Below are 27,176 nucleotides of genomic sequence, written 5' to 3'. Positions count from 1 at the left end.
TTAGTCTTTGCCATTGTCTTTGGAATTTTACTTTGCTGCTGTATGTGCTTCGTTGAGTTTATTCATTATGTTGTTGCTGTTGTTGTTGCTGTTTGAGTCATGTCCCAATCCTGAATCACACAGGAACACAAAATGTTTCTTTTCGTAACTCCATCTTCAATCAATACTCAAATATCAGCACTTTATTAAACTGCAATTTTTCCTTCCTTGATACCAGGACTGTGTCACTGACAAACTCTTCCTCCTCTGATCTCTTTTTCTTTCACATTTTTTATTCCTTTTCCTTCCCCAACATACGTTTCTGTTACATTTACTATTCCACATTCTTTTTATTCTTTTTTTCCCATTCCTTCTTTATCAATTTTTCTACAAAATCATCTGAAGAAACCACAGTTGAGCGAAGCACAACAGCAAGAACACTGCCTGCTGGTTACCCTCACAAACCTGTCTTTCCAACCAGACCTTACCCATCATGGTCGACTGCTCCTATTACCGTCCCTGGTCAAACAAGGCCCGTCGGAGTGGGGGGTTCCCTCACCTCTACCGATTCACCGACAGGCTCACCAGCTGCTTCTCCATTGAAAACTACCTGGCCCCTCTCCTCCCTTTCACCGGCATGTCCTGCAACAATCAAAGCCACCCTGGCAACACCACCACACCCTACCCTGTCATCCCCAGTTAAATCAGTTAGCGACGTATCAACCTCATCCCCCGTAAGGTCTTACAGGACTATGCCTTCACCCATTAAAACTGTTGTCCAGCTGGGTCAGTACCCTGTCCAGGGGTCTGCCAGCCTTGTGTCCTCTGGAAGCCCATGTAAACTTGCCACAGATCCAGCATCAATCAAAAGCTTTGCTTCAGCATACACATCAAGGACTTCCCCACTTCACGCAATACCCAATGGTTCTGTACCAGAGAAGTCATCAGATTCTATTACTGCTCTAGCATCGCCAAAGACACCTTACAACATGTACAATTCTAATCTGCCTTTTAAAACTGCCCTTGGGTCCACAGTTGTGACAGATGCAGGTGCACCTAACCTTTCTCCTGTTAAAAGCATCTCCAGCCTGTCCTCTTTGAAAACCTCTGTAGATTCAACACTCTCATCCCGAGGAGGGAGGTCCTCCCTCCCGTCTCTTTCCTCAACTGGGAAGACAACCATTGCTTCCTCAGAATTGTCCATGATGAACGGATCGGTCTCTCCTGTCAAATATCCATCCTCCTCCTCCACACCATCCTCCCCTTCTTCTCACCAACTCTCAGAGAGATGTAGCAGCCTTCAGGAGAGGATCCAGGCCACCACCCAGGCAGCAACCTCTGGTGTCAGCGCAGCCATAAATGAAGCTATAGACTCACATTCTGTGTCGGGCTATGGCACTCTTAGATCACTGTCCTCTTCGCGTAGGTCTGCAGCAGCAAGCTCTGCTTACGGTTCTCTGAGATCTGTAGCTGCCTCCTCCAGCTCGGCAGTTTCTTCTAACACGGTGACTGTACCTGTGTTTTCATTAGTCAACGTCATTCCAGAGACCCCTGTCAAACCAGGGCCAGGGTCTCTCAAAATGGCACTGCCTGATTCGCATGTCTCTTCTTCCCCTTTGTCTTCCTGTGTTACCACATCAAAAATAAATTCCCAAATGAAATCCCCTCCGTTTATCACACCAGCCATCATCCACCCAACTGGAACTTCCAACCAGGAGATACTAAAAGATGTAGCAGACATGAAACAGGATCTGATCAGAATGACAGCTATCTTACAGACAGACACACAGACAGCAGCTAAAACTGTCCAAACATCACATACTGGCACTCCTAAAGAGACCAAGTTAGAGGATGAAGAGCCATTTACTCTAGTGGAGAAAGTGAAGGAAGATTTAGTGAAAGTCAGTAAGATATTACAGAAGGACGTCATGAGTGAAGGTAGGACCATTGCAGGTAAAGATAGAGCCTCAGAGGATGAATGGGAGGAATTTTCCAAAGATGAGATTGAGGAGGCACAAAGAGGTGCCCTCTCAGATTATTACACTCCTTTTGATGAAAACACACTCCTGCTCAAGCAGCAGTCCATGTCCAGCAAAGACTTAGAGTTGGCTAAAGTAGTAGACTTTTTAACAAATGACATTGGCGCTAGCTCTCTCTCCAGAATGGCAGAGTTGAAATGTAGGAACGAGGAGGAGGCAAAAAGGGCAGGGGAAGAGAAACAGAAACGTGTTCTTAAACCATCTATGTCGATACAAGAGCACAAACTCAAAATGCCTCCACCGGTCTCGGGCATGCTTAGGTCTCCCTCAGAGAAGGACCTTAGCAAACTTACTGAATCATATCAGGGGTCGGACACTATCTTGGAGTCACCCGAGGACCTGTCCCATGAGCAGGATAAGAGTCCCCTGTCAGACAGCGGGTTTGAGACCAGGAGTGAAAAGACACCCTCTGCTCCTCAGAGTGCAGAGAGTACAGGACCTAAGCCTTTGTTCACTGATTCACCCATCCCACCCTGCGTAACTGAGACCAGGACTGAAGTGGTCCACATTAGGAGTTACGATGATCCTTGTGAGCCTTTATTAATGGAGGAGGCTGCATCTGCTCTTCCTTTTATAGAACCAGATGCAGCTTCAACTAGGTCCACGACAGCCTTACAGATGAAAATGCCAGAAGAGGACTCCATGATAAACAAAAGTGTGTGTCTTAAAGAGGAAACCCATATTACTACCACTACTAGAATGGTCTATCACAAGCCCCAACTGACTGATGGCGCAGAGATGATAGAGGAAGGTATGTCAGTTAGCGACATAATGAAAGCTTTTCAGTCAGGTAGGGACCCATCTAAAGAACTGGCAGGACTTTTTGAATACAAAGCTAGCCAGGATTCTGTCAAAGGCGATGAGCTTACTCCTAGATTTTTTGACAAAGACATTAAATCCAAACCCAAAGTTGAAAGGATAATCGAGGTTCATATCGAAAAGGGCCACAGCACAGCAGAGCCGACTGAGTTCATTATCAGGGAAAGCAAGAAACACCCTGAGCTTTATGTCTACAAAGGGGACCATGGAATTAAGGAACTTACTGATTATGATGATGCCCAACCGGAAGAGGAGGAACTTACTGCCGAGGAATCTCTCCCCTCCTTCCTCGAAACATCTCGCGTTAACACCCCGGTGCCGCAGGAGGAGGACAGTCGCCCAAATTCTGCCCAGCTGATAGCAGATGATTCGTATAAAGCCCTGAAACTGTTAAGCCAGCACTCCATAGAATACTGTGATGATGAGCTATCAGAAATCAGAGGCGAGTCCTATAGGTTTGCTGAAAAAATGCTCCTCTCAGAGAAACTTGACGCGTCATTACTGTCTCACTCTGACACAGAGGATTCAGCAATGGTGACAGACAAAAAACACCACATAGCTTCTGAACAGAGTGGTAGCCGTGGCACTGGGAGTCAGCAGCATGGAAGCCCCAAAAGAGAGTTTGTTTCTAAGTCATCAAGAGACGGGTCCCCTGTATCTGGTAAATTTGTGCACAGGGATGAACCATCTCAGTTTGATAAGGTGACAGTGCTTCATTACTCCACAGAGCAGGGCAGCCCCAAACATGCTGTTTGGATGCGTTTTACGGAAGATAAACATGACAGGAGCAGGGATAAGCTCCTTTATGAGGATAGGGTGGATCAAACTGTGAAGGAAGCTGAAGAAAAACTCAGTGAGGTATCACAGTTCTTCCGTGACAAAACAGAGAAGCTCAATGATGAGCTGCAGTCCCCTGAGAAAAAGCCTGTGAGACAAGAGCCAAAGGAACCCAGGTCCTGGCCTAGCTCAGCCTGCAGTACCCCTGAGAAAACACAGCAAAAACCTAAAGCAGAAGAGGGCTTCAGTAAAAGTAAACTCAGGGCGCCTTCTGTTGGTAAAATGTTTGGCAGTACCACTACAACTGAAAAGAAAAGTTCTAGCTTACCAAGCAGTCCCCAGAAAAGCATGCTTCCCTGTATCAGTGAGGACAAAATTAAACAACAAACTAAAACCAGTGAGTCTGAACCCTCTTCTCCCTCTCATGTAAAATCAACATCCAAAGTCAATGCTGTGAGGATGAAGTTTGAATCTGCGGCTCAGAAATCAAGTCAGTCTAGTCCAACCAAAATTCCTCCTCCAGTGCAGCCAAAACCTTCAATAAAGAAATTACAGGAGAGCAAACTTTCCGTTTACCAGTTTTTTGCTGGCGAAAAAACCTCAAAAGAATCTGAATCATCAGAAGAAGTAAGTCCGAAAAAGGTAGGGAAGGAAACAGACAGCAGTAAACCTGCTTTGATATCATCAACATCTAAAATCCCAAAACATACAGGAGACAAATTGCCAAACAAAAGCATTCCAGAGCCCTCTTTGCAAAGACAATTTAGTGAAACTGAGACTCACAAAGCAACTACTAAAGGGACAGATATCACTTCCACTGTTACTCTTGAAATTAAAGAAAGCAATAAAGGTCAGAAAGTCCAGACACCCGTTGTTCAAGATACTACTAAACTACTACAGAAAGATTCTGATGCTAAAAAGTACCAACAAGTCACAAAAAGTGAGTCTGCTTCCAAAGAAGTAATAGCTGAGGTGTCAAGAAAAGACACAGACGAACCACTAAACAAAAACCTTAGAAAAAAGACAGAATTCCAAATTCCTGTAAGATTGTCTTCTACTTTAGATAATGACCTCACAAAGAAACCGACCATAACTAAACCCTCACAGATACCCACATTATCAAAGAGCAAAATACAGATGAGTCTTGAGACAACCCCAGCAAAAACAGATCTGACTTTTGAAATTCTAGATAATGCACCCAAAGATTCCAACTCCAATAACCTTCCGAGCCCCAGAGACACACTGGAAAAAGTGATAACTTCTCCAACTGCTATAACAACCAAAGAAAACTTCAAGGGCATCAAAACATTACCTGTTTATGTCAGTGTCCAGGTGGGAAGGCAGGCAGAGAGGGAGGCCAAAGGATCATTGTACACAGTCAAACAGAACTCAAATTCAGCACTTAGCCCCATAAGCCCCGATGATGACACACTAGAACAGGTCTCTTTTATAGATAGCTCAGGGAAAAGCCCCCTTACACCAGAGACCCCCAGCTCTGAGGAGGTCAGCTATGACCTCATGCCCAGGACCCCTGATGGCTTTATGGGATTCATGCCAGGAAAACCCAGCCCCATCATGGAGGTATCTGAAGAATCAGAGGAAGATGACCAAAGCAAAGTTGTTTTCTCTTTTAAAGAGGTCCTACCAGAAAGCAAAACTAGTGTTTACAGCACCCAAGCAGACCTTGCTAATGCTAATGAGAAAGAAACGCAAAAAAATGATAACCAGCAGGAAATCACTTGTAATTTCAACCAGCAAGAAACTGCAATCAATGGCAGGCATGACGAAACATCAGAGCAGGAGCATAATGAGGTCTCAAAAGACAAAGGCATCGCTTATATTGAGTTCCCTCCCCCTCCTCCTCTAGACTCGGCTTCAGAAAGGTCAGACTCAGAAAGGAAAGGTTCCTGTGCCTCTTCAGAGACTGAGACCGAAATGATGGAGGTGAACTTACAGGAACAACATGACAAGCATCTACTGACAGAGCCAATTATACGTATCCAACCCCCTTCCCCAGTGTCCCCAGGGGAAGATGACAGTCAATCAAATGATGAAGAGGCAGGAGAAGACGAGGATGAGTCTATCTTTCAGCCAATTCCTTGTAGGAAATTATCTTGCAAAGTTCCTGAGGAGGAGGAGGAGGAGAAGAAGAGGAAGGAGAAGGAGAAGGAAAAGACATCTAAATCTAAAAAACATGACAGAAATGGAAATAACAATGAAACTAATGGTGGGACCAATGGCTCCAATGGTTCCAATGGTTCGAAAGGTTCTAATGGGAAAGGAGAGGAGTATGAATATGAACAAAATGGAAATGACCAGTCAATTACAGACTGTTCAATAGCCACAACGGCCGAATTTTCTCATGACACAGATGCGACAGAGATAGATTCCCTAGATGGATATGAACTTCAGGATGAGGATGATGGCCTGTGCGAGCAGGCAGATGTACGGCTGTTTGGTCTTCCAGACAGCAGGAGAGACGTCTGGGCAACAGACACATTTAGGTCAACAGACCGCAGTTTTCCTCCAACCAAACTGGAAGTTATTGAAGAGGAGAAAACCCCAGAGGAATGTCAAAAGGACGAAAAAGATACGCCCTCAAATGGTGCAATACCTGATGGTGTTAGTAAGGATGGGGTTGAAAGTCAGGAACAAAACCAGACAGATAAAAAAGGATTTTCCGACACTTACTTTAGTTATAAGTTAGAAGAGGAGTTTAATTCTCCTTTTAAGACTGTTGCCACTAAGGGGCTGGACTTTGACCCCTGGCCCAGTAAAGGCGGAGAAGAAGAAGTCGTTGACATGGGAGGGACAAGGGGAAGCAATAGTGATCCTAAGCCTTTTGGACTGGCTGTGGATGACCAGTCTCAGGCCACAACACCAGACACTACCCCAGCCCGAACACCAACAGACGATAGCACGCCGACGAGCGAGCCAAACCCATTCCCCTTCCATGAAGGGAAGATGTTTGAGATGACACGCAGTGGTGCGATTGACATGAGCAAGAGGGACATGGAGGAGAGGCTCCAGTTTTTTCAGATTGGTGAGCATTACTACTCGGCGGGCAGGTACAGGGTCAGGGACTCAGAGGTAGATGCCTCCTCACAATACGGGGATCAGTGTAATATTCAGGATCCCACAGATACCTTAGCAGTCCCTCAAGTCTCCATTCAGACTACTACTGTCCAACTAGAAATATCAAATGCGACTGGCAGTTACACCACATGCAGAGACTCAATTTCCAACACTGAGCCTAAATTCTCCACTTTTAGAACAGGATTCAAGATGTCATCTGAAAAAACATCTGATGCTTCAAATAGCGGTTCTAAATGTAGAATACCAGGCATCTTTGATCACTCTAATGACATAACCTCAGGAACAACTGTAGATAGTTCTTATTCTGTAACCTCAAACTATACAGATTATTCTAATTTTGATACATCAGGCATGACAGATTATTATTCAATTCACAGACTTCCTTCAGGTACATCCAACCATTTGGATTGGACGTCAGAAAATCACACTCATTACCAAAGCACAGATTCTTCTTCCGCACTATCACAACAGATTAGCAATCCCCAAACATGGAGCAGCAATACCAGTTGCAACATCCCTGACTCCCATTATGTCCATTCAGACGTCATTCAGGCTGGCAGTATTGTGTTCAACTTGTTGTCCTCTCCGAGACCCACTCTGCAGGAGGTCAGCAAGATAGAAGCATCCTTCAGCCAGCTAGAGGAGAACAGCAGGGAAGGCAAAGCTTATACTAATGTGGCAATAACAAACACAGGAGCAAAAGAGGTCAAAGGCAAGATATGCAAGTCCAGGCTACCAGTGAGGGCGCCCAGCAGCAAACTATGCAATCAAAGTCAACCAATAGTGAAAGACAATGCTGATAAATTCCTAGTAAGGAAACATGCAATGCATAATTTCAGGGAAAGATTACAGCCTTTTAAGAATTTGTTTCCTAAATCTAGAATCCCAGTAATGAAAGCCATGAAATACTCCTCTTGTGCCCGAGAGCAGAAGCAGGTTGGAACTAAATCTGCTGTTAGCAATAGAAGCAATAAAACTGCCAGGGGTAATAAACAACTAACTAAAGGCGGATCCAGTACTGAACACAGATACAGTTTAGTGCAAACTGCAGGTACAATTAGCAGAAATGAGATGGGAAGAAAAAACAGTGCAGTGGTCTCCAAAAATGTTAAAACGAGGTCGGTAAATAGCCAGGCAGCCAAACATTTGGACCAAACCATTCCCAAGGAGGCTGAAAGAAAGTTAGAGGGGAAACCACTGCCCACTGAGGAAGAAGAGAGCTGCAGCCTCAGCACTACCAGGAACACTTCCTTGTCAGAACCATCTAGAGCTTCTAGACGTTCCTGCCCTTCACGCACCTCTACCTCCACCAGCACCACAACATCAACACCATCTGCTAGAGATGTGAGAGCTGAGGTTGAGCAGGCCAGCAGTGAGAGGATGAGGAGGAGCAGGAGGAAGAGTAGGCGGACACTTGGAGGGAAGGAGCAAGAGCAGAAGGAGCAAGGGAGTCAGGTTGATCAACCAATCACGACTCCTGTCACGGAGAACCAGACTAGTTTGTAAACTCTTTCTAAACACTTGTTATACTTTATATTTCTTTATGGGATGCATGTAGCTGTTGTGGGTGCTTTGTGATGTGATGTTCTAAGTGTAGCCGTCCCTTCTTCTTCCTGTCATTCTTGTTATCTGTGTCCTGTGCTGTCTTATTAAGACAAAGAGGTAAAGGCTTAGACACAGAGAATCGATGACCAAATCAGCAATACTGATAAAGAAAATTTGTCCCTGGATCCCTGCTTTCATGTTGATTGATGTTGAAAATTGGTTAGGGAAAGGGGTGTTTGTATATGTGCTATGAGAGTGGATTAATTACCTAATGGCTAGTTGGAGCTTTGCAACAGACTATAGTGATGTCTTTGGTGGACAGGACCTCCACTTCTAATATCAGCAAACACTTTTTAGTTGTCAGTTTGCAAGATGAGGGGCTAAGTTAAGAGTTAGTATGCATTCCTTTCCAATACTGTGGGGGTCTTACAGGGTACCACCCACATTCTCACTTTCATTCCACATTGAAGATCAAATTAGCATGCACCTCACCACATGACACCACACCACTCACTACCACTATCGAAAGGATCAAGAGCCTAGATGTAAAAGATTGTTTGGGGAAATACGGACTTTGTGTTTGTTTTGGTCTGCTTGCCTAGTTTGTAGAAATCATTTGGTGGTACTTTTGCTCTTTGAAAACACTGCGAAAATAATTCATCGGCAGAACTTGACAATCAGAGGAACGTCAGCTCCACAAGAGTGTTTCAGTCGGTGTAAAACGTAGTGCAGCTGGGCTACTTTTGATTTCAAGTTGAAGCCATGAATTGCTTTTATCAGTGGGAAAGAATGTTGCCTGTTGTTAGTGATGTGATACTACGCTCTTTAACTCTTTGAACCTTTGCTACTAATACTACTGAACGTCAAACATTTTAGTGTGAAAATGTGATTTTTTTGTTTTTGTTACTCCTTTTCTGGCCTCACAGATCCTCGTGCTTTTGATTTTGTATATTCAGTTGTCGCAGTGATGTTCTTTAATAGTGCTAGTCGAAAAGTTACTGCAAGAATCTAATTAGACATGTTTTCAAGTGTACTTAGTTGTCCTCGTTATGAAAGCTACTCTAGTGAAAATGGTATAGAAATCTCCATTACACTACTCTCCATGTCCTGTTTACAGGGCACATCAGCATTTGACAAGGCTTAATAATTAAGAGAAAAGAAATAGAATATAGTCCTATAGACCATTGTAAAACATAAAATAATAGTTGAACCTTTTGGGAAATACTCTTATTATCTGACATAACCCTATGTAAAACCACTACTTTTTTTTCACACTGTTTTTGTATGGAATAGGTAGTAGTCAGATTTCTTTTTACCTTTGGACATAGCCAGGCAAGCTGTTTTCCCCCATTTCCCATCTTTACGCTAAACTAAGCTAAGCTGTCTCCTGGCTCCAGCTTCTTATTGGACAGACAGGGACGTGAGAGTGGTATCGAGCTGTAGCACATTTCCCAAAATGACAAACTATTTCTTTTATCAAGCGTCCATTATCCAAACTGAATCACTGAGGAGAGTCTGGCCAGAAAAAAACAGTTTTTTTTAGTTTTTTTAGTTTTTTTTAAGAGTTGAGACCCGGGACAGTGAGCTAAAGTTAGTCTTTATGTTTGTTCAGTCGCCAACCCTACTGGGTTAAACATGAATATCACATCAGAAAATGCCAAAACAAAAGAGACATTTTAATAAAGTATGTTAATAAGGTATTAAGTAGGTCTTATGGTTAAACCACATTAAATGTCTGTAGTCTGAAACAGACAAACTTTCAGTTCACAATCCCAATCTGTTTCTTTCATCATCGATCCCCACGGCGGTCATTTTATAGGAGCCGTTTTGTGTATCTCTTACTAAGAACCACTTTTAATTCATTTGGGGATTGTTGTCCTAGTAACACATGCTAATTGTTTCGTTTCCTGCCCTTACCTGCTTCCTTGACACAGGCCCTCAGAGTCCCTGTGAGAGAACAGACCTCCGCATGGCAATAGTAGCCGACCACCTCGGACTCAGCTGGACTGGTGAGTGTACGCGCATCTCAGTTTTGAACACAAACACACTCAGAAACAAGCATGAAGCGAAGCAAGAATACCATCTTTATTATGGTAATTCATACGACAAAGAGAAACGGCTAAAATGTTCATCTCAATCAGTTCCAACCAGAGACTCGTACACTTCATGACGATAGCATTCAATATATTCACTGATAAACATTAGATATGATGCCTGTCTTGTAACAAAGACAATTCACTATGTGAATTTTAAAGAACAGTCATGTATGTATGGACTGAGCCCAGCTCTCAAACCATTAGTTTTACAGTGTCTGTTGCCATCTGGTGGACCCATAGTATACATGTCTTAACTGAGCAGTACTGCAGTGGTATATATAGTCCCAGTCAGACATCACTACACATATGATACAAAATGAGAGGGGGGAAAATTCTAAAATTGATCTAAGATTGCATTGTAATTTTTTTAACTGCATTTAAAGACAATGTAAACATACGCACTTCATTATGAGGCACTTTAGGAGTTAGGGGGCTGAAAGATACAGTAATTATTGTGTTATTATTATTATAGCAAAAAGCTTGTACAGCAATGTGTTTGTATTCTTCCATGCCATGTATCTTTGTGTTTGAGTGTGGAAGAGCAACAGCAAGAGGATGTTATGTATATATTGTATTTGAGCAGCGATAAGGGTGTGGCCTCTGCAGTTTAGTTCAAGCCTGACCACCTGCACTGCAGCACTGCCCCACGCCTGCCTGCCTGCATATGTGTGAGAGGGCGTCACCGTGTGTGTGTGTGTGTGTGTGTGTGCAGTAACCTTGTGTACGCAGACGTTTATCCAAAGTGCGTGTGAATAGTTGTGTGTCTGTCTGTCCGGTGCAGTGACTGAGTGAGTGAGTGCTCAGCAGAGAAAGGAATCTAATCCATATTTAATGTGTGTTCCTGTTGCAGAGCTGCATTGAACAATCTGCTGAACATTATGTTCTCGTGGTTTACAGCCAGTCTGTACAAGCAGCATGTCGCTCCTGTATGGCACAGTGTTTGGTAGTATTGACACATATCATGGGTATTTTTTCATCAGATAAGAATATGTCCATCCCCTCTTGTTTCATGAGCAATTAAGTGTAGCTTGTAACATGAGACCAGATGAATTGGAAGGTGAATTATAATTGCTGCAAGCCTGAAATCTAATTTAAAATGCCTCACTCTTCATATATTCTTTCTATCTGCTTATTGTTGCTGTTTTTCTGCATTTCTACACGCGTTAGTCTGTGTAAACCCCTGTGGCAGCAATAAAAACCACCCTTGATGTGTCAGGCAGCAGCTTGTCAACAGATTTTCTGAAGTTTCTGCATTTGTGGAGGCATTTTTGTACTGTCACTCCCTTTTGCAATGTTGTGATGTTGTTTGTGATTCTGTCAGCTATGACTAAGAGAGAACGTGACACTTGATGGATGATAAATCACAGTGCCTCATTGTCAGTGCAGACACTTTTTAGGATAGGTTACCTCAATAGAAATGAGACTCTTGCAATGTTAGTGTCAAGGCCGACCCGTTGAGCAACAAATGACGAAATCTTTATGGTTTTACTTTCTCATGAAAAGTGGGTTTTTTTTCCTGTGGTGTTTGTTGCCGTTACAGAGCTGGCAAGGGAGATGGATTTCTCTGTGGAAGAGATCAACTTTATCAGAGTGGAGAACCCCAATTCCCTCACAGCACAGAGCTTCATGCTCCTAAAGAAATGGGTGCACAGGGACGGTAAAAATGCCACAAGTAAGCAGTGTGTGTTTGTGTGTGTGCATGTATTGTTATGTATGTGTGACAGAGAGAAATGGAAATTGTAGTTCCTATCTGGGTCTTTTTCTAAGCTAAGCTTTTCTAAGCTATGCTTTTTCAAGCTAACCTTCTTGTATATGAGAAAACATGTTTCAGTTGCTAGTTTATGAAAATAAGGAATCAGTAGAACTGACAATGTCAAGGGTTTATGCTATTAGAACATGACTGTGAATGCAATTTCTCTGTGTCTCTCCTCTCTAGCGGATGCTTTAACTGCGGTGCTGACTAAGATCAATCGGTTGGATATTGTGACTTTGCTGGAAGGGCCCATATTTGACTACGGTAACATTTCAGGCACACGCTGCTTTGCCGATGATAACGCAGTATTCCCGGATCAGTCCGATGGTAAAGTGTAGCCCACCCTAGCTGAACTCTCAGTCTATCTCTCAGTCTATCCCTTCACCCTTCTTCACCTCCTCTCTCAGCCAGATAGTCAGACCTGACTGTGTAAACAAATACCAGAACCAATCAGGCTTGACCAAACAATGGAAGTTAATTAGAACTGAACCAAAATAACTCATATCAGTTAATGGACCATCAGGTAGTAACAGCATTAGAGTCTTCCTTAGCAGTCACCCCAGTCAGCTTGTTAGTTTTCCAACACTGGGCAGTGCACTTAATTTGTAGCACTCAGTCATTGGAACATTAATGGCAAGTGATAGATTTTTGGGTGATTATTTATATATTTTTCTAGAAAATCTGTACCATTTTGGGTGCATGAGACTTTTTAGTATGTGTGACTGTTATTGTAAACTGTTCAAAAGCATGATCCTGAAGCAAATGTAAGCCGCTAATGAACTGGTGTCTCTGTCCCGTCTGATAAATGTGTTGATAATCCTGTTGGTAAAGCACATTTTTGAGATGGGTTCAGGGCACTGCTTCACGATTTGGTTTATTAATAGTTATGTTTATGTGTATGTTACACGTTTAGAATTTGAACTGATACACGACACATGTCCTTTTGTCAATTTCTGTTGTAAGCAATTAGAAAATACATAAAAACATAATTATCACAACCAATTTATAACAATAGCATGCTTGCTTTAAGCAGCATGGCAAGTCTTTCTCTCTTTCTAACTTTCTCTCTTTCCTCTTTAATGAAAATGAAATGTGGCAGCGACCAGTATTCTCTGGTTCTGACAGACCCAATGAGGGACATTTCAGAACAGGGATGACAGTGTGCCCTTTGTTACAGACAGATGATTATAAAATACAGCAATTAGCCTTTTTATCACAAGTTAGGCACATTGACAATTTTCTCAAAACCCTACACAAACCACCTGTCCAACAAAGGGAGTGGTATTTTGTTAAGCCTGTGCAGCAGATGTGTTTACATTTGTACGTACTTTTTACCCCACTACATATTTGAATGTATTGATACTTACCCTTTTTGATTTTAATACTTCTTCCACCACTGCGTCAACTGTATGCTTGACATTGTTTTGCTTTTTAGAACCACTGCCATTAGGTCTGTAGCCAGATTTATGTGAAATGTATTTTATTGTTGTTCCGTTGTTCGTCATTGAAACAAGAAAATGAAAACCCCCAGTCAAATCAAATTACCTCTCTTTAGCAGTCAGTAACTGAACCTACAGAATTGTGCGTGTTAGCCAGGCACTCTTTGAAACAAACTTCTGAAATGGTCCTCATTGCCAATCTGTCTAATTAGGTTTCTGAAAGTCATCCTAACACAAAGATCCATGTTACAATTGCTTTAATGAGTGGATGTTTTTGCAAAGATGATTTAAAATGAAACCAATTTAACAGATTTTTTTTTTAATTAACTAAATGCATGGCTATGGCTTTGTGTGAGAGGCTGCCTGCTCTAATGTTGTTGGCTAACAACAATACACTTCTAACACTCTTCAAATGGGTGGAGCCTTTTCAACACATGAGTGAACGCACGCGTGTTTCTGCAGAGCACACCTTGATGGATGGATGTGCTCTGTCCCAGATGACGCTCACAGATGAGTTGAAAATGAAACACCTTTTTTCAAAGTGTACAGTGTATAATTATGCTTCTGTGTCACTGCTGTTAGCCGTAATGTACCTGTCATCTCCTGGGTTCCTCCGAGCCTCCCAGCCTCTACACTCCAATGTAGCTTCTCCTGCTTTGAGACCAGCAGACTGCCCCGCTGCCGCCTTCTCCTCCTCCTCCTCCTCCGCTCTCCTCTTCTTCTGCATCTGAGCGACTAACTCCTTCTGCAAACTCCCCTACCAGCGCTAAGCACCACTAACCAGCTAATTTCCATCAGTGGCTACCTTTTGCTAACTTCAGCTGCTTCTGGAACCAATCTTTTACCTTCGCTGCTGAGCTCAGGCTGCCTAGAGTAAGACTGGAAGTACAACAGTGCCCCCTGTCAGCACTAACAACAAGTCCACAAGTCGTGTAGGGAGCTAGCAATCTTAACGCCTCACCTGCCCAGCTATGCTCTAACTAGAAGGCATCTACAGCTAACTATCAGGCTTTTGCATTAGCTTATCTATAACCATATGAATTAATTTAGGTAAAATAGTTTGTTTTTTTAAATAATCTTGGGGGGAAAATATATAAAATTATGAGAAAGACATTTTACCTTACCTTTTATCTCTTTGTGAAGTTTGATTGGCATTTTAATGGTATTTGGTGACATATTGTATAATTTCCTGTTAGCACAAAATATATGAAATATAGTATTTACTGTATACAATTAGTATGTGGTATGGAAATAGGACGCAGCAGCAGGCTGTTTGGAGGCTAGCCAAAAATGTCTTAGGAGGGTGTGGGGTTGCTCTTGGGAAATTAAGTCTAATGACCTCAGTATATATAAAATCCTGGCTACGAGCCGGCCCTTCAGTATTCCCAGTTCCCATCCTGCTTCTCCTTAGTTCTCTCAACACACTTTAGACCTCCTAGTTCCCAAAACCTGTCCTCAAGCAAGAAAAATCCAGAATGTGAATTTTGCCACCTTATTTTTTACTACTTTTCGAAAAGATGCTACCGCTATTCACTACGACGCCTGTTCTTGCTTATCACCCGAGAGATAAGCAATCCCATGACTCTGGTGTGCAATATGTTTGCTTCTGCGGCTTCTAAAACATTAAGTCTTCATCAGTCACACGTTCACTTCCCTGTCCGTGCATCAATCTGTTTTATATGCTGTTTGTCTTTTCATCAGTGTTTTGTCTAACAGTTGCTAACTGTGTTTTTCTTTTGTCTTTTGTGAACTGTGATAATTGTAATAGCTCCAAAACTTCTTAGGTCTCCTACATTCCCTCTGTGTGCTCAAACGCCTCAGCCTGTTGCTCCTCTCCATACTCCTCCTCCGTCCTTAACCTCCATCTCCTCTTCCTCTCCTTCCCGTCATCCCAGCCATATCACCCCTTTCTCTCCTGCTGTCCTTTCTCCCTCCTCAGTCTTTCCCTTCCCGTCTCCCCCCTCCACACCTCCTGTTCTCCCTCACTTCTTTGCTCTGTCTTCCTCTCCCACCTTTCCCTCTCTCCCTCCCCTGCCATCTCCTGTTTATATTCCCCTGTCTCCTCCTTTTCCCTCTCCTCCCCCCTCTCCCTCTTTGATATGTGCCTCGTCTCTTCCTCCCCTTTCTCCCACTTCTACACCTCGTCCCTTTTCTTCCCCTTCATCCTCTCCCCTTCCTTCTCACTCGCCTCATTGTTCCCCTTCTCCTTCCCTAAATCATCACCCTCCTTCCTCTTTACTTCCCACCTCTCCTCTACCCTCTCCCCTCCCTCCTGGTGTCCCTTCTCACTTCAAACGGGATCGTTCTGTTTCTGAAATCTACATCTAGATGCCTTTCTGTTGCTCTGCTCCTTTCTGCCTCTTGTTGAAATCAACACAAATAACATACCTAAATTCTACTCAAGATTTTGCTCACACTCTCACGTTGACATAACTATTGAGACGATGAGACGATGAGCTGAAATCAATCTTGTTTGTTCAAAGTTCTGTAATAAAGACTTACTAATTTCACTACTGTTGCATTTCAGTTGTGTGAGGCTTAAGGTCTGAACTTAAGTGCTTTTACAAAAGGCTTGGCTGACTTAAGTGCTAGTTAGGTGCTAACCAGGAACTACAACAGTTCCTGAGGAACTTTATGACATTAGTGTGACTGAATGTTCATGTGAAAACTATATAAATACAGTACAAGTTTCTATCTTACATTTTATATTCTGTCTTTGGTACTTTGGTTTCTGTTTCCATCTTGTGTTATGTTCATGTGTCTACTCTGTAGTGCTGGTCCAGAAGTCACACATCTCCCCCATGTGTGTTTTTTTTCGCACTTAGGGGCAGTAGAAGTTGTAAACACAACAAAACTGACATGGCAAACATGTTATCGAAAACAGCAACTTATGTACACATTCACCAAACATAATCATTCATTTACAGTTGTCTTTCTGTCCACTTGGCATTTGGCTCTCTTTTACTGTAGCTCAGTTTTTGGTCTCCACCAACTCCTGAGGGAAATATCAACCTTTTTAGCTTCTAAATGCTCCACTATATTCATTGTGTCTGGCTGTCCACAGAGAATAATCACCCTACACTACAGTTCCCCTCAGCTACACACAGCATTTTAGCCACTTTTAGCTCTTTGTTTGAGTTTTTTTGGCCTGCAGACACTCTAGGTGACCTATTTTCTAGTCGACATGATGGAGCAGTTTACATAGAAAAGTGCTGATAAACCCACTAAACACTACCCAGCACCAGACAGCAGACAGATCAAGTTAGCTGGTGAACATAGTGGAGCCTTAAGCAGCTAAAGGGCCATATGTTTAAAGTTAGAACAGAGCTAAAAGAAAAGTGAATATGGGGCTTACATTTATCAGGTGGACACAAATATGTCTCCAAATGATTGACAGTGTTGCTCCTGTCTGCTTAATGTGTAACTAGGCAACTGTTTGCTAGCAAGTTCAGCATACCAGCTTTAGAAGGTGATAATGTGACCCAAGGTGGCCACAAATCTTTGCATCTTTAAAGTGCATTAGGGGTACACGTGTGACTTCTGAACAAGTACTGCCCTTAGATGTTACAAGTGTTTATCATTTCATCCCCTCCACCACTCTACTCCCCCTTCCCTCCCTCCTTTCCTTCCCTGTTTTTCTCTTTCCCTCCCTCCTCCATCCCCTCACCCTCTAATCCTTTACTCCTGCCATCCACCCAGGATACGACAATATAGATCTGGAGCTGCAAACCCCCTCAGACCTGAACTACGAGCCCCCCACCCCGCTTCGCTCAGACGACTTCTTTAGCGAGGGCGATGCTAGTACAGACTCCCCTAGCAAGATCATGCCTACTAGACCTAGCGACCTCTCTCTCACTCAGACCACCAGTACGTCCAGCAGCGACCCCCTCACAGTCGCCCCATGCCCCACCTCTAACGCCATGCAGCCCCCCATCGTCGGGGCCGAAGATACAGCCTTGACCACTGAGGAAAGAGGGATGTCTAAGGAAGAAAATAACGGGCTGGTTTATTATGAAAGGGTGGATAATGACAGAAGGGCAGTAGAGCAGGCAGGAAAGGGAACAAACGGGCATGCTGAGGCCTTAGAGAAGGAACCTCAGGCAGTGCAAGGCGTTATTTTGGAGCGTCAGGGAGAGAAAGCAGCCTGCGACACTGGTCATGGAAATGCAAGGCAGGAAGAGGAAGAAGAAGAGGAGGAGATGACCCCAGAGAGGCTGCAGAGTCTGCTGGAGGATATAAAGCAGGAGGGAGGCTTGGAGGACGAGGAGATGACAGAGGAGAGGATGAATGCTATCCTTGAACAACTACAGCAAGCAAAAAAAGACGTGTGTTCAGTTCCAGGCTTGAGATGCGAGACGTCCGGCGCAATCATAGAGTCGGCAGCCCGTGGCCACGACCCCGGCACCGAGGAGGGCAGGTAGGACGTGTCCTTATTCTGTTAGCGTATTTACACACCAAGGTTTTCTGTCAGTCCGGCAGTTTTGAGATCACTATATTTCACTCCCGCAGCCCCGACTGTCTGGCCTCGTTGGAGCAGCCCCCAGCTCAGGCCGACAGAAAGAACGGAGGTCACATTGACATCGAAGGAAAGGAAAAGGAGGCCAAGAGGAAGGGATCTCAGGGGGACAGCAGCACAGCGGGACCAAGCAGAGGACGGGAGGATGGAGGTGAAAAGTCCCAGCACAAAGTCCAGGTAAGAGTCACTCTTCCAAACAGGGTGTGACAGCCTACAATTGTATGTTAATTTACTTTTTTATGTTTTCTTGAGATTCATGCACAAACACACATTGTGGTGTCTGTAGGGCTGGATATCGTTCAAAGAGTTTCGATACCGATATACCAATACTGTGACTTCAATGCCGGTTCCTAACAGATACTTTTTGGATACCAATTTTATAAAACAAAAAGAAATTCCAATATTACACATTACGGGATACATCTTTTCATTTATTTTTCCGATCCTACTACGTGAGCCTCGTCCCTGTGTAATGTCGAGTTTTTCCCGCGTGTCTCCACGACATGTAACGTTAGACAGCCAATCACAAACATTATTAGATCTCGGTAGAAGCATACTGCATGCTTATTGGTTCACTGACGCAGATGAGATTTACCCCTTAGGTATTGAAATTGGGTATTGAATGACAAGGCATTTTTCGATACTCGATACTTTAGAGGCAATTCGGTCGGTGTCTAAAAAGTGTTGAATCCGGTACCCAGCCCTAGGTGTCTGTGACTTAAAAAATTATTGTGTGCTGTTATTAACAGCATTTAAAGCCTTAAATTCAGTTGCATGGGTTTCAAATTTAAATGTAAGGAATGGAAACCTATGTTCTGGTCCAATATTTCATTTTAACTTTCCACAAAGTCATAAATTGAAGACACATACACACACTTGCTTGTTAATGTCACAATGCTATATACTGGGCTGCCTTCGTCAGGGGAGCGTTAGAGCTGACGAGTCCGGCTCCGATGAGGAGACCACTGTCACCACCAGGGTGTACCGCAGACGAGTCATACTCAAGGTGTGTAAGGCCTGGTGTGTGGACCGCTCGAGGCGTAAAGCTCTGAGACTCGGTGCAAGTGTGTGAAGAAGAGTTACAATATGAAGAAAGAAAGATTGTGAACACACATTAAACTGCGCTGGTGTGCGTTTGACAGTCTTTGTGTGTGTATTATAGAGTGAAAGTAGGAGAGTTTTAACATGGGAGTGTGTTTGTGTGCAGCTATAGTGATTATAAGTAAGACAATGTGATAGAAAGAGAGTGTATCAAAGAGGGGGTTTCCATCCAACTGTTGTTCTGTGAATTTTCAATTTGCACATAAAAAAATCTAAGAATAAAAATGTAAGAAGCCAAAATTTCATATTTTCTTTGGATGGAAACTTGACTATAGATACATAGGACTGTGTGTGTGTGTGTGTGTGTGTGTGTGTGTGTGTGTGTGTGTGTGTGTGTGTGTGTGTGTGTGTGTGTGTGTGTGTGTGCGTGTGCGCGTGTGCGTGTGTGTTTTAGCCTTGCTATAGCATGAAGTTCGACCCACTGCTTGTTGGTGTGAGCCACTAGACCACCTGCCGTGCTGTTTGGGGTTTGGCGTTGCTGCCTGGTTGGTGGACAGTTGGTTGTGCTGTGTGTTTGGCTCATATTTCTCCACAGGTTTCACAGGAGCAGAAAATCTGTAAAAGTATGTTAAAAACCATTTCTGATGGGTGTCCAATCAAAATGTCCTTAAGCAAGACACGGAAGCCCTTAGATGTTTACTCAATCTTAATTCAAACTGGATAAGACTATCAACTATATGCTTAAATTGGAATGTATAAAATAAATAATATTTTTAATCTGACAATTACTTTTAAAATAATTAAACAATTGCTTGGTCAATGAAATTTCAGGAAATGGTCTTGACTACGTCTTGTTTTGTCTGACATACGGTCCAAAACCCAAAGTTATTCAGTTTATAATTGTGGAAGAATGATGAAACTAGGAAATATTCGCTGGACACTGAGAATTTCTAAAAGAGAAGAACCAATTTTCAAAATTGTTGCGGATTCATTTTTTTGTCCGTTGACTAATCGTTGCAGCTCTAACATACAGATGATCTGTCTCTGTGAATGGAGCCTCATTTCTGAGCTGACTGTGTGAAACATTTGTGTCATCTTTATTGTGGAATGAGGAAATGTAGGTTTGAAGGAAAACGTCATCGCCATACAGAGTTTGCAGCTAAAAGTTTGAACCTTTTTTTTTTATTTTTTAACACCTGAAATTGTTGGACTTTTGCAGTGATTGACATGATTTTACAGTACTTTCATGATTAAAATAAACCATAGCTTTTGTATCGTCGTTCTCAGTGTCTTTGCTACTGCAGGTGTGTGTTTTGAAGGGTGTGAGCTATATTAAAATGTTGAGGCAGCCTGTGTAATGCACCAGCATCAGTTGGGTTTCCACAGTCTTACCTTACCAAAACGCAAAATATATTAATGAAAAATGTTAATGAATTTGAATGCCTTTAGAGTACACTAAGACGAAATGTTTCATGCTATCAGTGATGGATCACGGATGACCAATGTCAAGGATTTTGGTTTTAGGATATGTTTTTATTTTTCTGAGAATTTGTAATAATGAAACTGCATTTTGAAAACCTTTACAACTTGAACCTTAAGAAATTCTGCAGCATTTTCAAATCTTTATTCTTGATTGTAAGAGTGGGAAACCCATCGGCTGTGGCAGGCAGGAAGTCTGTTATTCTCTAAATAACCAGATAAACCTCTTCCCAATCTGTACCTTCCGTCCTTCCCCTCCCCCATCTCTCACTCCTCCATCCACCTTTAACCCGTCCTTTAACCCTTCACCTCAGGGAGAGGAGGCCAAAAACATTCCTGGGGAGTCTGTGACAGAGGAGCAGTTCACAGATGAAGACGGGAATCTGGTCACCAGAAAAGTAACCATCCCCGCCCTCCTCCATCACATGTCGCATCTTTATCCTACAGCACGCACACACACACACACACACACACACACACACACACACACACACACACACACACACACACACACACACACACACACACACACACACGTGTTTAGCCAATAATACTTGAAATTAGAAAAAGGGAACTAGTGTCACTAGGATGCTGGCAGACACTATTTCACACAGTAACACACAAACTGTATCACATAGCATCTCACATACACACACACACACATATATATATATATATATATACACACACACCTCCTCACCCTCCATTCCATCATTTCTCCTCACAAAATGCTTTCCTGCTCCTCTTCCTCACTTCTTCCGCCCTGACATGCTTCTGCCCCCTACAGGTGATCAGAAAGGTGGTGCGCCGTGTGTTCAACACGGAGGAAAGGAGGGAAAGTGAAGCCGAAACTGTTACAGAAGAAGCAGCTGGTGCTGGTGTTTTTGGTGGTGATGGTGGTGGTGATGTAGCGGCAGGTGGAGCAAACGCTGCTTCTTCAGCAGGACCCACGGGGGGGAAGGGCAAGAAGAGGGGGAAGCGCTCCCGACAGGGCCACAAGGCTGAGAAGTCTGGAGAAAAAACTGAGGTTGGCGTTAAAAACCAACCACTGAACTTACGTAATTGCCTGAGCTATCCTGGCCCACTCACACCTGCATGAAGCTGTAATTGTATGTAAATACTGATCACTCCGAGTAATGTGAAAGAATCGGTCACAATCGAGAGCTGAGGCGAAGTAGTGGTGGAGAAAATCAAGGATGTATCTATGAATTTGTGGACCAAGTGTGGACGAGCTTAGGCCAGTTTGTTGTTTCAATTGATCTTGGCCTATAGAGCACTTTTGAAAATTAGAATATTTAACATCTTCAGCTACAAGCTAGCTTAGCTAAACCTTGCTCTGGAGCAAAGTTATGCCAGGATGAGTCTACACATTTTTTTCAGATGGTCACTAGATGAAATCAGGAGACGATGGCGCCTAAACTTCAGACTACACCTTGAACACTGACCAGTCATAGCTGGCATTCTTTCACAAACTATGTAGAGCTACGGTGATCAGGCAGGAAGGGCCACAGACCGACTTCCATTATCGACAATAATGCAATAAAAAAGCAAAACGTGACGGACTGTAATGTTCCTCAAATTAATCGTGAAACAAACAAATGGTACATTTCCGTCAGGTTTTCCACATTTGTTTTAACAGTTGGTTTGGTTTGACTGGCGCCCTTTTGATTACGGCATCTTGTTGAGCTCTCCTCTTCTTCAGTGGTTAAACACGACAGGAGAATTAGCGCCACCAGCTATTTATGTTGATGACCCAACTCTTAATATTCACAGTCATCCAACAGTCGTGGATGGAAACACATTCATTTCTATTTTCCTGGAAATTCAGTTAAACTTTTAGCTACATTTGGATGGAAAACAGGTTATAGAAAATATTAAACTAGACCAGAGCAAAACAGACAAATGCACACTTGTAGGATCAGGGCTCTTATTGTGAAGTCGGATTTGAGCATTAATCTGCTGTTTGCTGTTATAGTAATGTGAAAAAAATTGATGCATTTTGTGCAGTGCTGTGTAATAGAGTAGCAGAGTCATTAGTCTGCTGTGTTTGTTTCCTCTGTACTGCAGTGTGCCAGTAGTACTTAGTGTTACAACCCCATCCAACAGCTTTGTACAACAGTCCTGGCTCGTTGATTGGGCTTGAGAACTACTAATATCACATGTATGAACTAATATAGAAAAAAATATCTCTCATCTAACAAGTATTGATGCATGTGTGATTTCAAATTAGTCATTTTAATGTCCTTTTTTATCTCTCCTAAAACTTGTCTCTCTTGCAGCATGTTGTCTGTGATCTCCTCAACAGTAGTTGATCTCAACTGTGCTTCATTAACACACAAACACACAGGTTATATTTTTAGCCTAAGCACAACACTAACTTTAGTTTTCTCTTTGTTTTTCTCTCTTTTGCGGACTTCACTGCTTTCTTCATTCTCCCTCTGCCAAGCCTGGAAACAGCGGTAACAAGAAACAAGGGAAGAAGAGTCAGTCATAACAGAAAGCTCTCAACTCAACCAGGTAAGAGGCTAACAACTTCAATTTGACAATTATCCATTCATGAAGTAAATTAATATCAATCTGTAAATAATGGAATGGTTTACAAACTAGCACTAAGATTTAGAGATGGTCCGATACGATTTTTTGCTTCCCGATACCGATTCCGATACCTGAACTTGCGTATCGGCTGATACCGAGTACCGATCCGATACCAGTTTGTCATATATTTTATTATGTTTTAACAACTGTATACTAATATCCCTGTATGGATGTGATATGATTTCTATCTTTGTTGTCTGTCTGGGTCAGGTTAAACTCGTTGTGAAACATGAACAAACACAAACAATGAATGCCGTAGAACTTTCTTTTATTCTCTAGTTTGACAGTCAGTTATAACGGAAAAATAACATAAATAAACTACTTTAACATAGATTTTCTTTAGGGCTTTATTACATGGTATCGGATCGATGCATAAACTCCAGTACTTCCCGATACCGATACCAGCGTTTTAGGCAGTATCGGAGCCGATACCGATACTGGTATCGGTATTGCAACATCTCTACTAAGATTAATGATGCAACAAAACGGTCTCTCTTCTCAGTGTTAAAAAAATGGAAATGTAAAATACATTTTGCTATAAGTGCATTAAGGAACTTAGACCTTTTAGGAAATATGTTTATTTGTTTTCTTGTTGAAAATTAAATGAGAAGAATGATACCGCTTTCACATCTGTACGCTAAATATTGTATATTTGTAGTATATATTGTGGATTTTACATTGCTTGGCCTTCTGTGGACAGCAAAGGTAGAATTTCATTGTACAGAGAAACCTTCCTTTCCTTACTGTGCATATGACAATGAAACTTTGAAATCATGTCTTGAAATATGAAGCTAGAGCCATAAGGCAATTAGCTTAGCTTAGCATAAAGACTTGAGGACATGCGGTCGAAAATAGCTAAACTCTGTACAAAGTCCAAAAAATACACCTTCAGTTTTCACCTTTAGTTCACTAACAAACTGTAAACTGATGTGCAAAAATGACACGTGTGGTTTTAAAGCAACAGAGAATTTTTCCCCGCTTCAGCCCCCCTACAGATTGGAAGTGGAACTGTCCATTACATTACATTGTCCAGTTTATTTGGACTACAGATCCGCTACCCGATCTGGCAAACTTGCATAATGTAATGTAATGGACAATTCTGCTTCCAACCTGTAGGGGGACCGAATTGGGAAAAGTTCTTTAGTGTTGCTTTAAAGGGAGCTATGTCTAGACGCGATATTACGAATCCCACTATGGCCACGCCAAGACCCGCCCTTCAATTGGCCAATAAATTGAATTTATTGGCCAGGCGTCCATGCTTACGCAAGGTAACGTAACCCCATTTGTTCAGGTCCTATCCCCTGACCAATCGGCTATCCTAACCTTAACCACTCGAGGTCAAATGCCTAACTCCCAACCAATCAAGCTGCTTCGTAGGGCGGGTCTTGGCGTGGCCATAGTGGGATTTGTAATTTTGCTGTCTGGAACAGTCAGGGTAGCTGTTTCCTCCTCCTCCTGCTTCTAGTCTTTGTGTTAAGCTAAGCTATGGACCCGTTGACTCTAGCTTCATATTTAGTGTACAGACATGAGAGTGGTATCAATCTTCTCGCAAGAAAGCAAATAAGCAATTATTATTGTATGAAATGTCAGAAAATAGTAAAAAAAAAAGAAGAAAAAAAAGAACTTTAAATATTTAATTCAATTACCATTTATTTTACAATCATATAAAACAGAGAAGAGCAGCTGATGATATTTGACACATATGCTTAGAAAATCATTGAAATGATCGTAAAAAAATAAACCAACTAATTGATGGCAGAATATCAGCCTTTTAACAGATTCTGTAATGGCACATTCTTTAATTGAATATGTACAGCATCAATCCATTCACAGCAGCTCAGATTTTAATATAAGCTTGTAACCTTTCACCATCCAGGTCCACTGACGTCCACCTGCGACACCACACACCCTGGGAGGAAAAACAAGAATGGAAGCCTTGTCAATCGGCCAAAACGTGTCTGAAGCTTTCACTTACAACGCATGGTTCTCAGCAAGACAACGCAAAACAAGTTACTTTTCTTTGATTTCGCATGAGCATGTCACCAAAACTCACTCACTCTGTTGGAAACAACACGAAAAGGACACGCATAGACGTGAGCTGGAGCTTTCTTATCTTCGACGAATGAAAGGCACCTGTGACCAAAGATGGCACAAAAAACGGAAAACTAAACGCTGACAGATAAGGAAGACGTGTGATTCACTCTCTCCCAGACACTCGCCTTATATGGTCTATTTTTTTCCTCCTGGACCCACAGTATAAGGAGCGTACCGTGTGGTTCTTTTTTTTTTTTTTTTATGAAATATAATAGTACATGGGTGATTTTTGTTGTATATAAACTGTATAAAATCAAAAAAAAAAAAGAATCGGTAGCTTCACAGATTGTTTATGCACTGATTTGAGTTGATGAAGCTTTGCAGAGTTGGTGCATTTGTATTGAGCGGTCGACACGGTTTTAGCAGCCTTGAGTGTGCACTCTGACATGCTCTTCCCAAATGAATATAGAAATGAAACAACAAAAAGATGTATTTAAATGAGAAATTAATGGAAGAAAAAAATTAATAACTGCTTGATTTTAAACAAAGGACGTTTCTTTTAAGCCAACGGCTTCTTCCGCTCAGTCTGTGAAACATTATTTGTCTTCAGAGAAATAATATTTTGCTGCATGTGACGTCACTTTATTTTTAACGCTTTCCTTTCATTTTCCTCCAAATAAAAAAAAAAAACACTGTAATACAATTAGAGAGATGGTACTTCTGTCTTTGTGAGCACTCATAATAACCCAGCCATCTGTCATCTATAACTGTTTTTATTATATTCTTTACGAAAATGAAAACACACACCAGATAGCATAACCTTCAGGACGGTACTGACGGTGTCCCCGAATGTAACCAGCAGACCGGCACATTGTGTTATCTCCTAACTGCTAGCAGCCCTGTGTGCGTGTGTGTGTGCAACATCAAATACAATCTGTAAGCCCATCATGCATTCTAGAAGTGTAAGTTTAAGCTTTTAGATCTGCTGTGGTTTTAAAAAGGGGACTTTTATTTTGACGGTTTGATGACTTTATTTAACAGTTGTATTTGCATTAGAACAGAGAATCTAATTTTTAGCCCCATTATTCAAATATTGTTCTTTTTATTAATGGCTAAATCACAGTATTGATCACACATTGTTAAACATCTGATCTTCTGTTTCTGTGTAATTTAAAAAGAAAATTATGTCTGTCTGTTTTCATACAAAGCCACCCTAAGCATCCATTGTTGATGATAAATCTGGTACCAACATGTATGATGAACCAACATAGCCTACACTGGATGATCCAAGTAATTATTTAAGCAGAAAAATAAATTGTGTTTAAATTGAACGTCTGTGAGTTTATGTTTTTGCTACAGTGTGTTTTGCAATTTCATGGTTCCGATAAAGACGCACCTTACATTATGTTTGTCAAATCTGAGGTCGTCAAAACAGACAGATGGAGCCTTCAAGAAGTCACATTCCATACATGTAATTCTGGTTCATGGTTCTGGTACTTAAAGTATTAAAAGTTAAAGTACTCAAAGCAGAAAAAAACGTGTATGTTATAGTATTACATACAATAGCATTTTTACACAGCAGCATTTTAGTGTCGAAGTTGGTTGAGAAAAAGCTCATTTTGAAATATTAACTAATAATTATTTTCATTTTGGAGTAATAAGCTGGTTATTTTATCCATTAATTGATTGTTTGGTTTTTACAAATTCTGAAAACAGTGAGGAATGTTCTCCGAGCCCAACGTAACGTATGTTTTGTCCAGCCAACATTTTTATAAATACATTTAAATGTTTTGAAATGTTTTTGCATGACAAATGACTTAAACGGTTCTCCTTTGACTATTTTAATTGACTTTTTATGACCTGTTTTTCGACATACTATACTATGACCTTTTTTATGACGTTTTTTCAAAATGCTATACTATGACTTTTTTGTTTTTACTTTTTTCGAAAAACTGTACTATTATTTTT

General features: G+C 41.9%; 1 protein-coding gene across 24 annotated transcripts in view; it reads left to right on the top strand.

Annotated features, from left to right (window-relative positions):
• LOC120551330 (ankyrin-3-like) overlaps window positions 1-26,539 on the top strand; it is a 72,582-nt gene extending 46,043 nt beyond the window's left edge. For 14 of the 24 annotated variants that reach the window (XM_039788667.1, XM_039788665.1, XM_039788666.1 and 11 more), the window contains 11 exons: window positions 385-6,657; window positions 10,190-10,264; window positions 11,892-12,023; window positions 12,288-12,431; window positions 17,243-17,960; window positions 18,053-18,236; window positions 18,982-19,065; window positions 20,894-20,977; window positions 21,367-21,606; window positions 23,026-23,096; window positions 25,051-26,539. In XM_039788667.1, the coding sequence (XP_039644601.1) occupies window positions 385-6,657; window positions 10,190-10,264; window positions 11,892-12,023; window positions 12,288-12,431; window positions 17,243-17,960; window positions 18,053-18,236; window positions 18,982-19,065; window positions 20,894-20,977; window positions 21,367-21,606; window positions 23,026-23,073 (7,982 nt within the window). In that variant the 3' untranslated portion in view covers window positions 23,074-23,096; window positions 25,051-26,539. The remainder of the gene's footprint in view (window positions 1-384; window positions 6,658-10,189; window positions 10,265-11,891; window positions 12,024-12,287; window positions 12,432-17,242; window positions 17,961-18,052; window positions 18,237-18,981; window positions 19,066-20,893; window positions 20,978-21,366; window positions 21,607-23,025; window positions 23,097-25,050) is intronic. The other 10 variants (XM_039788678.1, XM_039788675.1, XM_039788676.1 and 7 more) reach the window with 7 other exon arrangements.
• The last annotated feature ends 637 nt before the right edge of the window (window positions 26,540-27,176 follow it).

This window comes from Perca fluviatilis, chromosome 21 (assembly GCF_010015445.1).
Source record: "Perca fluviatilis chromosome 21, GENO_Pfluv_1.0, whole genome shotgun sequence".
In the NCBI taxonomy this organism is placed as follows: Eukaryota; Metazoa; Chordata; class Actinopteri; order Perciformes; family Percidae; genus Perca; species Perca fluviatilis.
Note: the sequence above shows the minus strand (reverse complement) of the source record. Positions and strands in the feature narration are given on the sequence as shown.